The sequence below is a fragment of the Guyanagaster necrorhizus genome (assembly GCF_019112545.1).
Source record: "Guyanagaster necrorhizus MCA 3950 unplaced genomic scaffold BT62scaffold_11, whole genome shotgun sequence".
NCBI lineage: Eukaryota > Fungi > Basidiomycota > Agaricomycetes > Agaricales > Physalacriaceae > Guyanagaster > Guyanagaster necrorhizus.
The window spans coordinates 694,818-709,445 of NW_025064890.1; the positions used below are offsets into that span (position 1 = coordinate 694,818).

At 48.2% G+C, this 14,628-nt stretch overlaps 5 protein-coding genes across 5 annotated transcripts; 2 read left to right on the forward strand and 3 right to left on the reverse strand.

Moving 5' to 3' along the window:
* Positions 1-15: 15 nt before the first annotated feature.
* Positions 16-2,865, reverse strand: BT62DRAFT_967611 (DnaJ-domain-containing protein). The gene is made up of 13 exons (XM_043188873.1): positions 2,732-2,865; positions 2,516-2,670; positions 2,442-2,463; positions 2,373-2,392; positions 2,262-2,320; positions 2,001-2,207; positions 1,822-1,944; positions 1,200-1,753; positions 992-1,147; positions 813-937; positions 623-759; positions 429-558; positions 16-372 (listed from the first exon to the last, which is right to left on the reverse strand). Exons 1-13 carry the CDS (start codon positions 2,773-2,775, stop codon positions 356-358), a joined length of 1,749 nt encoding a protein of 582 aa, XP_043040338.1. The 5' UTR covers positions 2,776-2,865; the 3' UTR covers positions 16-355.
* Positions 2,866-5,958: 3,093 nt separating this feature from the next.
* On the forward strand, positions 5,959-8,448 carry BT62DRAFT_967613 (NUC153 and WD40 repeat-containing nucleolar rRNA processing-related protein; the record flags this gene model as incomplete). Its single annotated transcript, XM_043188874.1, has 5 exons — positions 5,959-6,276; positions 6,337-6,963; positions 7,018-7,262; positions 7,320-7,909; positions 7,963-8,448. 5 exons carry the CDS (start codon positions 5,959-5,961, stop codon positions 8,385-8,387), a joined length of 2,205 nt encoding a protein of 734 aa, XP_043040339.1. The 3' UTR covers positions 8,388-8,448.
* On the reverse strand, positions 8,375-9,771 carry BT62DRAFT_948708 (SURF4-domain-containing protein). Its single transcript, XM_043188080.1, has 7 exons — positions 9,471-9,771; positions 9,361-9,415; positions 9,060-9,301; positions 8,769-9,011; positions 8,699-8,721; positions 8,607-8,648; positions 8,375-8,553 (listed from the first exon to the last, which is right to left on the reverse strand). Exons 1-7 carry the CDS (start codon positions 9,758-9,760, stop codon positions 8,516-8,518), a joined length of 933 nt encoding a protein of 310 aa, XP_043040340.1. The 5' UTR covers positions 9,761-9,771; the 3' UTR covers positions 8,375-8,515.
* Positions 9,772-10,022: 251 nt separating this feature from the next.
* BT62DRAFT_1005230 (ribosome biogenesis protein YTM1) lies at positions 10,023-11,539 on the reverse strand (the record flags this gene model as incomplete). The annotated part of the gene is made up of 4 exons (XM_043177117.1): positions 10,023-10,406; positions 10,458-11,031; positions 11,147-11,253; positions 11,303-11,539. The coding sequence occupies 4 exons, from the start codon at positions 11,537-11,539 to the stop codon at positions 10,023-10,025; spliced, it is 1,302 nt and encodes a 433-aa protein (XP_043040341.1).
* Positions 11,540-12,125: 586 nt separating this feature from the next.
* BT62DRAFT_919413 (Di-copper centre-containing protein) lies at positions 12,126-13,670 on the forward strand (the record flags this gene model as incomplete). The annotated part of the gene is made up of 11 exons (XM_043184156.1): positions 12,126-12,247; positions 12,301-12,412; positions 12,477-12,541; positions 12,593-12,602; positions 12,667-12,732; positions 12,792-13,106; positions 13,155-13,220; positions 13,275-13,370; positions 13,423-13,476; positions 13,527-13,576; positions 13,616-13,670. 11 exons carry the CDS (start codon positions 12,126-12,128, stop codon positions 13,668-13,670), a joined length of 1,011 nt encoding a protein of 336 aa, XP_043040342.1.
* Between the last annotated feature and the right edge of the window lie 958 nt (positions 13,671-14,628).

The following is a 14,628-nucleotide window of genomic DNA, read 5'->3' on the forward strand; positions in this document are numbered from 1 at the left end:
ATATTACATCCTATGCCATGATCTACGGATGGAAATTTGATCATGTATTACGAACGTCCTAGTTGTCGGATCTGTTATGTTCACACAACGATAAGATGTTGCGGGTGCACTCGAAGGATCTCGCTGTTATAGTGCACATAGTCGGCTTTCGGATCCGAATGGTACAGGGCCAGCCTACTGGATTTCGTGAGTTCCTTGCAGATCTGTCGGTGGCCTCTGGGCACCTAGATCTTGGGCCTGAGATTACAGGCAAGCAGTATCCTATGGCGAAAAACTAGAAATCCATAGTGACAGACAGACACTACATAGATTCCAGATGATTATTTGGCTCCCGACCCATTACTCGAAAGCCTTTCTAGTCAACAAGATGATCTGAAGAATATTGGAGTGAGCGCAGTAATGACATTAAAGGCACGAGAAAATTTTACCTGCCAAAGGTAATACAACAGGTAAATCGTCAAGGAATTCCGCATAGTGAATCCTGCCCTGGAATGTGTAGCGTATGCGCAGCGTCTTGGCAGCGAACGGAGCGAGGTCATAAAAGCCTTGGAGGCCAGCCTGGAGGAGCATGAGTGTCAACAGCCCCCGGAGCTGATTACCGCTTGAGACAACAGAGACCCACCTTGCTTCTGTGGCCAGGAATGTGGAGCTGAGAGTTAGATATCAACGCTTGGACAGGGATGGTTACATCGAGATCATATTGACTCCCAAAGTCAAAGGACTCAGCAGGACCGTATGTGGCCTCAAGAATAACCAGCCCTAACTCCGTACGTGAGCAGTCAGCATTACTACGTCACAAGGTGCTTACATACCATCCTTCGCGGCCTCCGCCGCCATGCGCTTTTTGGCAGGCTCCGTGAGAATGGAAATGGTATTCTGCGTCTGTTGTTTTATCGTAGTGTCTTCCTCCAATTTTTGACAAGCCTCAGAAATTTGGCTACCCAAGCATCAGAGATAAAGTCGTTACTGGCGGAAATTAGTAACGGCCCACCTGATACGTTGCCTTCGACGACGAGGAACCACGATAAAATGATAGCCCAGAACCAAAGCAGATGATGGAATAACGATAGTCCAGAAGGCGAGGCCTGGGTCGTATTCATTCGAGAGGAGGATGGGGACGTGGAGACGTTGACCTAAATGATAGAGGCTGCTTAAGGGTTATGAAAAATTCTGGGGGAACACAGGCAAAATCAACGAACTCCAGGTCAAGTTCAACGCCCAAAAATCCCAGGGATAGGGAGGCCTTCACTGACGCCGTGTCGCCTGTCCATCCGCCGGAGACCAGCCATGACAATCCATCAAGTCCGAATTGCAGCCCAGCCTTGATCTCGAAGGCCAACTCCGAGAAAGCGAGACCCCACTGACCTATGACCTTGGGCTCACCGGGATTTAAGGAAACTCCATAGGTCCAAAAAGAAAACGTTGACTTCAGGCCGGATACAGAGAGCGAAACTGGGGTCGAAGGAGTATCTTGATCTTCCCATGGGGAGTCAGAAGCATCTGAGGTAAGGGCCAAAGGTGATGACGCAGTCACAAAAACTGAGAGCTGTGGAAGAGGCCCAAAATGGCAGGAGAGATCACCTTTCCAACGGTGTTTGGCTGAGAGAATCCGGGAGAAGGAAAGAGTAACAGGTGGCACTCTTCCCGTCTTTCGCAAGGGCAGGTACGTTCTGACGGAGATACTGCCAATCTTGTCATCTCGAAAAAGCGTGTCCAACGTTACGGTACGATATGAGAACAGGGAACTTGTCGCCTATGTCATCCGTATGAAAGAAATCGAGTGACATAAGTCAAAGCATTTATGTAGTACATTCCACTTACACTGAAGGTCAGACGAGGAGAAAATTGATGTCTTATCGTGCCAACAACATCGCCGCCAGCTTCTCCACCGCGACTATTCATGCGGGTCATGAGTAGCAGATTTGTCTTGTCCGACAAGGCTCTCTATATTAGCCTTTATTAAGCAAGAGCAAACCGACAGGAAGTACAATTAAATGTACCCTTGTGTTATACTTTAGCCCCCATGTCAGAAGAGATATGTTTTGCAGCCGATGTCTCATTCTTTGGGGCCATCGATAATGTGAGAATCCAGGTTCGAATAAGGACGACGCATCGATACTGCAATTGAGCCGAGCTTCGGGAGATATCAGCTTCCTCAGGTCTTGATGCTTTGACGTCCATTTCAGCTGACTGAGCATCCTTTTTACCTATGCGAAGCATTTAAACAGCCTGGCATGAATAATAAAATTTTAGACACCAGCCTCTTGCGAGGGCAGCTTTCGCAAACTCTCTGGCCAGATCACCTTAAGTCCATCGTTGCCTTTGAACAGAAAAATGAATTGAAGTCCACGTGCAACGGGGACAAAGCCCACCCAAAGTGTCGTAAACGTTTCTGAAACTGATTTAGTAGCTTGGATCGAACGATACAGAGACCTGGTTACCTGAGAAAAGGATCCGATAAGACTTGAGGGGATACATCAATCAATACGATAATTAAGGCTAGAAAATCAGTAACCTTCGTAGGCTTTCTGTATGTCGAGAAAGTTCTTTGCGGCAACTTCTCGCGTTTGATCGTTGCGCTGCTTGTCAGGATGAAAAATGAGCGATAGCTCCCTGTATCTGTCATGTATTTCCGCCGATGACGCGTGCTCTGATATATTGAGCACCGAGCTATTCAATGTGGCAACGCGTCAATTCGACGAACAGTGCTCCAGAAAACGAGGTGACGCACTAAAGAAGTGGTTCCTGCTTGTCAGATAAATCCATGGAGTTCATTATATGTCCTGTCCCTAGGCGACCTGAAGGCAGCTGGCAGACTGAAACCGATGCGGGCCTGTCGGCAAAAACGTTGCAAAAAAAAGTTTGGTTGTGATGTCATAGGAAACGACCGCCACGCAGGGTGCCTGAAACGGGAGGACCACGTGGCCTTGCATCTTAGATCACACTCCTCCAGTCCAGGAACGTCTTCACGCGTACTTTGCAAGCGGACCGGCACTCAATTACGCGTCGATGACCTCAATCGTTCAACTTGGGGAATAATATTTTTTTACGGCGCTTAGGCGGGATTTTGATTTACTACCATTTGCTTCCAAAGAACGGTCAAGTACTGAAGGGGAGACCTTGCCGACGCCGTAGTACCTCTAGATTGCACCCGTTCAAACTTGTCTAACAACGACGACCCGTAACAATGTTGTGACGGCTGCGCTCAAGCCCACACACCAGCCGATATCTATCCTCCGGTAGTACGAACTGGCATGTCGGCAACATGTCGCAAGAAGCCTTTCGTCCTTCAACAGCCGTTTGAGGTCGTAAGGGCCGCATTGGAAAGAGAATCTCGCCTCCGAGAAGAATGGAAACTGCTAGGCATAGAAGAGGCGCTTGACAGAGGCCCAATCGGACGCCGGCGACTTCAACCTGCCTGTGGTAAACGTATGACAAGAATTCGAAGGGGTGGAAAGATGCCAGGGCAGAACGATGCCACTGTGGCATATGCTCCACCACCACAACTGTAGAAATTCAAAAAGGGTCTCATGAGCTGCAAGAATCGTGAGAAGATCGAAGCATAGGACAACAACACTGAACTGATTCCACTGAAAACGGTCGTTTGTATCAGAGTCCGCGCTAGGCGCAACCCAACGGTCTTGGAAAGCGTTTGAATACATGGACACAACGATTTGATTTAAAATAAAATCTAACCGTCGCAGTAGCATGAGTCATGGGGATCACATCGACGACAATGTCAACATAGAACGAGATAGAACGGTACATGGCGAATTCCTGTCTCCGAATGGTCATGGCATAGTAAAGACCTCCAAGTAGGAACTAGCGGCTCCGCGGTTCCATCCGTTGTCAAAGGTTGCCAAGTGGGAACAGTTCTATGCGGCTAGCGCACGGAGACTGATGAATTAGGTACCTGCTTATCTTCGCTAAGTGTCTCGATAAGGCCCTCCGAGTTAATCGATACATGTACACTACTAGACAGCGGTGTTCTCGTCAGATTATCGGCATATATGACCCACACTTGAATACCAGTCGACTGAAAACTCTGCAAGTATCGTAGTATCTCGGAGAAACAAACAGACTCAAAGTCACTACGCAGGTCCGGCACCGACTCGGCGACCCGCTCAAAGAGAATGCTCCATAGAAGGAGGGGGGATTCTTTAATTTTTAGCTGGGATCTAGCATGCAGGACTGACATTCTGATTTGTCTGATCGGCTATTCAGGGTCAATTGATCACTGATCACCCGTAGTTGTTACCCCGACTACCCACCGGGACTGAATTAGGATTTAGATTGAATGCCACAACGTAAAAAGGGAACGTGCTCTCAGCTTGTTGAGAGACCTACCGGCGGCACTTGTAGAGCAAAATTGGAATACAGAGACTTGTAAGGATTGTAAGGATGGATCAGTCTCTTGGGATCGCGAAAAGCCGTGCCCCTAAGAATTCAATCAAGGATAAAACGCCTGGACGATGTAATGTCTTCATGGTAAAGCTAGCGGCCTCTAACATAGGTTAGTCTCCGAGGCTTCCCGGTGCTAGTAATTGGCAAAGTATTTGATAGAAATTGGGTCAAGTTCCAGCCCGTAGTTTTTCCTGTTCTGGAGCATTCTACATTGGCGTTGCCATTGTATCTAAATTATATCTACACGAGCCTATGGAGCTCAGGAAGCCGTTGGTTGTACCGCTAAGTTCGAAGCAGCTCGCGATGTGGATGACAATACCAGCTGCTGAGAAACGTTTCCTTGAGAGCCAGTTAGGTCGAGCCAAAGATAACCTGTCATTTGGGAAGACCGATTTTCCAGATGTTGAATCGATTACGTGTCTTCGTAGGCGTTATATATTCCCGCTTCGCACCGTGAGCGATGATGCCCTTGAGGCCACAGGCCTGAAGCTTTATGCCGGAAGGCAGTGATGGGAGACTATGCAGAGAAGGACCGGAGAAACAGGAGGCAGTTGCTATCAGAGTGTATTCGAGCAGAAACGCCGAAGCTTGAGAATGGTTGGTCGTGCTGAATGCCACGGATATAAGATCTCTTCAGGTCTGAGTAAATGAAATACCGCCAATGGCCGACGATGTACCAAGAAAATCACAGCTGGTCCATGCGTGCAGGATACAGAGCAGAGGAATTTCTATAGCATAAGAAAAGCCAAAGGGGGGAGCAAAGCAGAAGTCTCCGCCGCCCTTACCTCGGTCCAGGGTCCGCCACGTCGCGTAGATTTCTATATTTAGGAATGTTTTTCCATTAAAAAAACCATATGGATAATACAGGATCGGACCCACGATGGACAGACGTTGATAGTATACTAGAATAACACCTTCCCACTCTCTCGCAGAAGGACTGTAAAATTGCGTGAGCAGACCACTATTAGAAGCTCTTCAAGTTCCAAGATCCAAGTCTAGTCCATGACCATGAGTATACGAGTTCGTCCGGCCACAAGGTTAACGTTCCAATACTAATTCCATCTGATAAAGGTTCTTAAATGTGACCATTTATCGCTCCTATCGACAGGGTCGAGACGTTCGAGAGCGAGCGGAGTCATTACTACTCCTGTTGCATTGATGGAAGTGAGCAAGAAACTGAGCGGTTCCAACATCGTCCGGTGAGACCAACATCTCACGACTTCTTCAGGGCTGAATGAATTGTACGCTGAATGCCTACACATGATGGTGTGATGTTTTGCGGCCCGAGGGGAAGAGCACGAGAAGAGCAGCATGGATTTTGCACCCAAAAATTGCTGAACTCTCAGGCCCCGAATTTCACAACTTGATGATGATCTCGGGAGTCCTTTTTCACACTCTTTCACGATGTGTGGACACTGAATGCAGATATAATCCAAATGGGGAAACTGACCTTTCTTGTTACTGTGTGACCTGCGTGACGGTAATTTCTTTCCTCTCAACGACGACGTTCAGGCAGAGCCCTTATTCATTCCGGGCCCTGAAGAGCAAATTCTCATGGCTGCGGATGCACAAGATGTGAAAGTATACACTGTTAATGGTGCCCCAACGGGCTCATCGTCTTCTCTACCCGACTGGCTCACCCGAAAACGAGCTGGAAAAGGCAAACGCGCTATACGGGAACACTTCGAAGGGACTATTGAGCTAATTCAAGGATTTGAATTCCCAGAGGCCAGTAATCGTATAAAAACCACGCGAGACGGTACCCATGCCGTCGCTACCGGGACGTACAAGCCTCAAATGAGGGTATGGGACTTAAGCCAGCTGTCTCAGAAATTTGAACGGCATACAGATGCTGAAAATGTTGATTTTGTTGTACGTGAGTCGTCTTGTTGCGGTAGGGAAGGTTCTTTTGCTCATCATATGTTATCATAGATGCTGTCCGATGACTGGACTAAATCAATACACCTACAAAACGACCGTACTATCGAGCTACACACACAGGGGGGCTTCCACTACCGGACACGAATACCACGGTTTGGACGCTCACTTGCGTACCATTTCCCTTCGTGTGATGCGCTCATCTCCGCCTCTGGTAATGAAATATATCGTCTCAATCTGGATCAGGGTCGATTTATGACTCCCTTGGCCTTGCAGGCCGACGAAGAAATTGCTGGAGTGAACGTTATCGATGTCAACCCAGCGCATCAGCTGTGGGGCTTTGGGATAGACGGCAGCGGTTCGGTTCATTTCTGGGATCCCCGATCGAGATCTAGCGTAGGGGTCCTGCGAATACCGACGAATAGACTGTCAACAACAGATGTTGTTAGTGTGACGGCGTTGGCATCTCGTGATGACGGGCTCACTTACGCGGTGGGAACGACGACGGGCCATTCACTGCTATATGATATTCGGGCAGCGCGGCCATTTGCCATGAAGGATCAGGGATACGGTCTTCCCGTGAAAAGCCTCGTGTGGATCGAGGGTGGTAGTCGTATGGCAGGAGATGGCATGGTCCTCAGTGCCGACAAGAAGGTCATCAAAATCTGGGATCGGAATTCGGTATGTTGTACCCGCCGTGCATGCTTCGACCGTAAGGTAATGATTTACTTCTAGCCCTCAGCCAACTTCGTTTCTATCACACCTGCCACTGACCTCAATCACGTTCACCATGTTCCTGGAAGTGGGCTTCTAATGACTGCCAACGAAGGCATCCAAATGGGTACTTACTTCATCCCCCAACTTGGACCCGCACCACGTTGGGCCAGCTTCCTTGAGAATATTACCGAGGAAATGGAAGACCAGACCCTGCGGTCGATTTACGAGGATTACAAGTTTGTTGAGAGGAAAGAATTGTCAACGTTCGTATATTGCTTTTACTTTACAGTTTATGTGGCTGATTGTCGACACATCTCCAGATTGGGCCTGGATCACCTGGTTGGCACACCCGCATTGAAGCCATACATGCACGGATACTTTGTCTCGCTCAAGCTTTACGAGACGGCGCGTCTCATTGTCAATCCATTCGCATACGCTGAGTACCGAGAGAAAATGGTTCACGAGAAGATGGGAAAGATGGCCGAGACGCGTATCCGGACGAAGAAGGATGTTGGCGTCAAGGTGAACAAGGTGCTAGCGGAGAAGATATTGAAGGATGAGGAGCGCGCCCTGAAGAAGAAGCGCAAGACGGCAGAGAGAAAAGGAGAGAGCGTGATGGATGTGGATGTGGATGAGCTAACCAGCCAACAGAACAAACCCAGTTTGCTGAATGACCCACGATTCTCTCAAGTGTTTGAAGATGCGGCGTTTGCGATTGACGAGACAAGCCGGGAGTACGCACTGCTGAACCCATCGTCAGTGGCGCAGGCTAGAACCGGTAAGGGTAAGACGGCTGTGGAAGAGGAGGAAGAGGAGAGCGATAAATTTTCGTCCGATGGCCTCGGCAATAACGATGAAGACGATAGTGGAAACGGAAGCGAAAGTGGAAGTGATAGCAGCGATGCCGGAGGTACGTTTTTTCCTTCGTATTCTTATTTCATGTACTCAACGTCTTCACCTCAGAGCTTACCAAATTCGACCGACGAGCGCGTCCTGGACAACAAAATGTTCGTGCAAAAGAAGCTTATGACCGAACGCGACGACAAAATCGAGTGGCGAATGTCAATATGGTACCGATGCGTGTGCAAAATGGCTCGGGTATGAATCGGGACGCCACTTTGGGTCAACGCCGCAGAGGTCCGTCTAAGGCCGCATCTCGATCGAATCCAAACGATGGCGAGGTGGAACTCAGCTGGGTGCCTTCGAACGCTGGCCCAAAAGCCGATGCCAAGTCTCAACATAAGCGCAAAGGTGTCGAGACCTTCGGCGCCGGCCTTGAACGGGGTGGCGAATCCATGGCCGAGGTGGCAGAGCATGATCGTAAAGGCCGAACCCAACGTAGACAGGGCGTACGGAGTGGAAGTAAAAATGTATTCCGGAGAATATGATCTTATTGGAATATTATGTTACAAACCTTCGATTTATGTGAAAGCTGAAGCTGCAGTTTTGGGGGAATGCCAATTACATACAAAGTGTAGGAGTGTCCAACATAGTGACCGCCTCATACACCATCTCCCTAGTAGGTTTTCTTTTTCTCGTCCACGGAAAGACCACCTAGACGGAAAGTATGATGAGATGCTCATGCAGAACGCGACTTGGACGCTTACCAGGTCCCATGTTCACCAAAAGTATAAGACCACCAACAATAGCTACGGTTGAAGTTAGCGAAAAGAATACAATGAAATCCTACCGAACGTACAAAGTGTTTGGAAGAAGTCATACCTAAAAAGGGTCAGAGGATGTGCATAAGGATGTCATGAAAGACATACTTGAGGAAATCCCTTTGCGGATGTGCAGAGGGAACACTCCACCAGTTGTTCGCAAAGACGTTGAACGAGCTGAGGACAATGACGAGGAACGCGGCAGACCACTTGGCCTTGAAACCGACGGCCACCATGACACAGGCAGCAAGACCAACTATAGAAACAAAGACACGCGCTAAGCTCCATTTTCCCTGGATGATAAACCCGAGGAATAGGAAAATGAGGAGGACGCGACCAGCGAGAAGGAAGCTGGGTGTCGGTTAGCCTAATTCCAAGAACAAGGACAAGTAGACATACTATTTCTTGCGGTCAGTTTCGCTTATAGTAGGGATGCCGGCAAAGAGTTTCTTTCGTGTAACCATCGAATCGCTGAATACCATAAAAAGACCACCAATAACACTGAGGTTGCGAAGGAAAAAGGTCATGTCGAATATGAGTCCGTAACCGAAGCCCTGGATAATGACCACGCCCAAGAGACCTGCAACCGCATATTCCGTGTATCGCTTGAGAATAACCGCAGAAGACGCGGACAACATTGTCTAGGAACGAACCAACGTTATGGAAACACCGCCATTTACACCGTAAAGAACAAGCTCACGACAACGTTGAGAATAAGGAAGAAATGTGAAATGCCCCAAGGAAACTTTCTGTGACTATTCATCGCAGGTAAATCCCGGAAAAGACGGGCAACCAGGTCAAACCACATACTGCTGCAAGTACCAAATCTGGTCTCCCCACTGGGTCACGATCCTCAGCGCATCTTCCAAGAAGGTAACCACAATAAGAAAACGCCCAATTGCCGGCAAATGGGGTTTCAATGGTTGGGTGTAGATCTCGACGTTATCCTCGATGGTCTTGCTAATCGTTCGTAACTTCTCCAGAGGGTCTTCTGGGTTAGCCGCTCGATAGCCAGACGATGGGCGAGAATTCGAAAGCCCATGGGGGTCGATATTGTATGAACTCGACTGTGGACGAGCAATGCTGATCCTGGAGGACATGGTAGAAAATGAAGGAAACGGAACGAAAGAGACGTGTACAAAAGTCACGGTGTACGTGGCGGTGAGCGCACGTGCCGCATTGATCTAATCCTCGCTTCTCGCTACGGTACTACCGGTGATACCAACGTTACACACGCATCCCAGAAAAATTCCGTAGACATGTCTTGTTCTGCGTTACACCTTGTGCCAAAAAAGAGTATTATGCGGCAAAATATTATCGGCTACATTTGCTGTCAAATACCGCAGCTACTACTTATCCGATCTATCCTGATTTACTGCCGTCTTCTCCCGCTTTCCATACCTCTAATCCGCCTTCACCGCCGACACCAACGAGGCCTCTCTTCCAATCGACACCGAGCACCTTTTTCTTCCCTTCCCAGGCCTTGAAGCTCGTCAGCGCATCCTTGGTGCTCCGTAGGTCCCACATCCGAACAACGCCGTCATAGGCACCGCTGACGATCTGGTGGAGCGACGACGATGCCTTGGCCACGCATGATGGCGTTGCGGGGTGCAAAAATGACAAGGTGTTAGAAACGACGCCGGCGCGCAAATCGTACAGTGAAACGGTACGATCAGTAGAGGCTGCGAGGGCCGTGTTGCCATCCGACGTGATGATCATATCCAAAAATGGTTTTTCAGAAGCAGTCTATCAACGAGAATCACTACAAAGGCCGTTCAAAAGATACGCCGCACTTACTATAGTCTGGGTACAGATTTCATTTTCGATGTCCCATATCCGAACTGTGGAATCGAATCCACAGCTGTACGCCGTTTTGCTATCATTGTCGCTGAACAAAGCTCGAGATACTCGCAAAGTGTGCGATTTCAGGACGGCCTGAGGGGCTTTGCGCTTGGGTTTGGCCGTGGCGTCGAGTTTTCTCCTCTTCTTTCGTTCGTGATCGATAGTTTCCTCTGGTACTTCGTCGCTGGTGGGTATTTTGGTATCCCAAAGGCCGACGAGACCATCCCAAGAGGCGGTCAGTAGGTGTGAGCCTGTGCTATTCGACGCGATCGATGCCAGTGGTGACGTGTGAAGATGCAGAGTCGCGAGTAACTGTGAACGCGATGTTTCAGCACCCAATGTAATTCGCGTCAACTGAGCGGTCAAGTCGTGCGAGGCGCTTGCTACAAGGTGTGAACCGTCGTCCTCATTCACAGGAACCACACATATAGAAGATATAGGCGCAGAGTGGATGGGACAAGCCGTATCCAGCTTTTGTGAGTAGTCGAATGCACGAACTGCGCCGTCATAAGAGCCAGTGAGGAAGTATCTATTCAAAAAAAGTTAGCAAGTTTGCCTTAAACTGTTAGGACAGAGATAAATTTCGGAAGGAGGGAATACGGCCGGCCAAGATACAAAAAGGCACCAAAAGAACACTCACACACCCTTGAAGTTCACATGAAACCGACGAAACCCAGTCTTCATGAGGCAGGTCGGACATTTTTTCGGGGGGAAGAAGAGATTCAATGTATTCTATCTCTAACGTTTCTTCCTACAATTCGTAAGAACCAACGAAGTCATATTTCATAGAAAGGACGCACCTCGGCAACGCCATTCTCTGCACACCATTCTCCCAGACTACTGGCAAGGACCTCCTTTTTGACCAAAAAGTCAAACGGTACTGGAATAGATAAAGATAGGGCCTTGTTTATCAGCTGGGAAAGATGGAACCGCCTCCATGTCGCTGGAATCATAAATTTTTGGGTTGGTAGAGGGTATGGTGTTTGTGTGGTGAATACTACAGGGACGGAGGGTCCTGAGGATGATGAAGAGGCCATTTTGACTTTTTTTTTTTCCAGTTGAATTTATGGCCTATGGAGGCCCTGCAAGTATCCAAGACCGTTAACACGGTTCTTCTTTGTGAAAAAGAGAAGAGAGAAATTATTGTCACGGTAGTGACGATGTGACATGACGATTCCGAGCGCCCCGAGATAGAATTCTAAAAGCTGCCGCCAGCACAACACACAAGAGACCCCGCTGAGGAACAGATTCTAGATTTCTATAGTTATCGTGCCAAATGAACGTTGAACAACTCAAGTATGTGTTACATTCCATCGCAGCTTTTGTTCCTCCGAGTAAAAAAATGGAAGGACTGATGATTTGATTGCAGGTACTTTACAACTGGCACGGTTGCTCGTGACATTTATTTAGATCGCTACATACATGAATGCAATAAACATGACTCCGGCCATTTAGGCGCCTCCATCAGCGTTTCGACACAAGCTTCTGGGCTAAAATACAACTTCCGATGCAAGAACCATTCACGGTGTCGTGTCAGAAAGCTGATGTTCACTATATAGAAGAGACTCTTCCTCGGTCTGGTTGTCTTTCCTTAGACTTTGACTGGCCCCTCCACTTACAAGTATGGGAGGTCATCTCTTCTTCCTTCTCTTCGTCTATCTCGCTGCACAAGACTTCTTCGTATGCGTAAAGTCGACACCAGATACCCCAGCGAACTGCACCTCTCCAGCTATCAGGGTAGAATGGTATGCAACCACTGTGACTTCGCCTTTAGCCGTTGAAAGGAACATTATCGTAGGAACACGTTCACTGATGAGGAAAAAGCCGCATACTTTGACGCCGAGTTGTGCCTCTTCAAGGCGCCTGCTCAAACAAGCATACCTGGCGTCACTTCCCGTTACGAAGACCTGGTAAGTCTACCGAAACCGCCTTTTTTCCCTCAAAAAGGTCTCCCACTGACCCACAGAAATTCAGGTCGGTGTTCACTCCGAGCAGAGCGACATCTATGCGGATAATGATACTTGGCATCTGACTGGACAGTGCGTCGGCTGGCAAAACTTCATCAAATGAAGTAAATTCACTCTTTGTAGATTCCTCGCCGTGAGCCATCGTCGGCTAGAAGAGAAGTAACCAACTTAACTGATTGGCGTCTCGAACTACTTAGGTCCACCGTTACTACCTATATACCCACGAGACGCTGCTCCGGAAGGAATGTGGATACACCGGACTGGTAAGTTAACATTGAATTCACGCCTCCCGATCTGAAAGTGACGAACCCATCTCTAACAGATCCCATACTGGAATGAAGTCCCGGACGCGGGATCGTTCGCAAACGCGAGCACCATCCTCGATTTTGGCGGTGAAGGCGACACAGAGTCGGATTATGCTGTCACGAGCGGTCCTTTTGCCAATCTGACTGCTCACCTTGGACCTGGGGCTGAGAATGCTAACCATCTCGTGACTCGCCGGCTAGATGCGGAGAGTTCGTTGTATGCTGGACAGTCATATGTGGACGCTGTGAACAACGAGACTGCTTTCGCTGACTTCCAAAAGAATCTGTTTAATACATTGCATGACGCTGGTCATGCTGGCGTTGGAGGCGACGTTAGTCTGGAGTCTAGTACTCAGCGTTGTGCTTACTCTTATTTTCAGATGCTCAACATCATGACGTCGCCGAATGATCCGATTTTCTGGCTGCATCATGCTTATCTAGACTACGTGCGCCATCTTTATTGGTGGATTTTGCGTAGGTGTTCATGTCTGCTCTGTTAGGTTTGGTGGAAATGGCAAGGGGACGACGAATCGAGGATTCATGATCTCACAGATGTGGGATATGAAACGCAAGGTGAACCCTCCACTGGCTATGTGGTAAGAGCGTATGCTTCCTTGAATAAGCTCCATCGAACGCACATCTGTATAGGAAACTAATGAGGGCACGGTTTTATACGTATACGATATCATACCAAGTATAACGGTGCGTCATTGACCAATGTTTCGGCTTCCTTCCTGACCTGTGTTTCATAGGTTGGGGATGTCTTGTATACGAAAGGCGGATACTTGTGTTATATCTATGTGTAAGAATCTATTACACCAGCACACTATCTTTTCATTAGGACACAAGCGGCTGAAATGACATGGAAGAATTTCAGCCCGAGTCGGGGCGAGTGAGCACTGAGCAAGCAAGGGTTTGTGAGAAGGCTAGCGTCAAGAGAATTAATTAAGACTCAGAGAATCTTTGGGGGCTCGGCTTGTGTGGGGCCCGACAGCGTTTTCTTCGCGTTCAATACACGATTTCCAAGCAGAAGTGGAGGAATCAACATCATATCATCTGATAATAGCGTATACATGGATTGATGTATGTACGTACAGCACAAGGGACGGCCGAAAATTTATCCCAGAGCATTTATAAAAGAGCAATAATTGTTAATCATCGCGAATCGAGCACTTAACTTACCTTGTCACCGATCCACAGCAATACACAAAAAGGTCTGATTAGCGGATTGAAAAGACGCAATCTATTTTTGGACATACACACCGAAGGGCACGCTTGGAAAATATGTCTTACACCACTTTGCTTCCGACTACCATGTCTCTCTCAAGGACACACACACCCAAGGTCAGCTCAATGATCCATCCTCCTCCAGTCTCTTTCTTACCGTATAGGTTCTTTTTTAGCTTGTTTCCGGCGTGTACAGAATTATTAGTGAAGCATCTCACTCGACTATACGGGTCCATCAGCATGGAAAGCCCATTCAGCTTTCGCACCGTTACGAACTTTTGGGTGTATTTGAGCAGGTAGGTTGACTCACCTGTTTCCCAAGCTACGTCTCATCATTGTTTTTGTACAGTGGGAGCTCACCGAGCAGGAAAAAGGAGGATTCTTGATCAGGAGCATGGGTCTGACATTGGGGCAAGTTGGTGCAGAGAATGTGAGTGATATCTGTGCGTCAAGGGGATTCCTTGTACTCATAATTCTCTTAGGATGTCATGATCATCAATGGGGGCAATCCTATTGCTTTCTTAGTGGAACCTATAGGGGATGGTCTCTACACGGTTCGTTGCCGACTCAACATCCTCTATGAATCTCTACATTAATAATAATAATATCTGTGACAGGTAAAGGCAC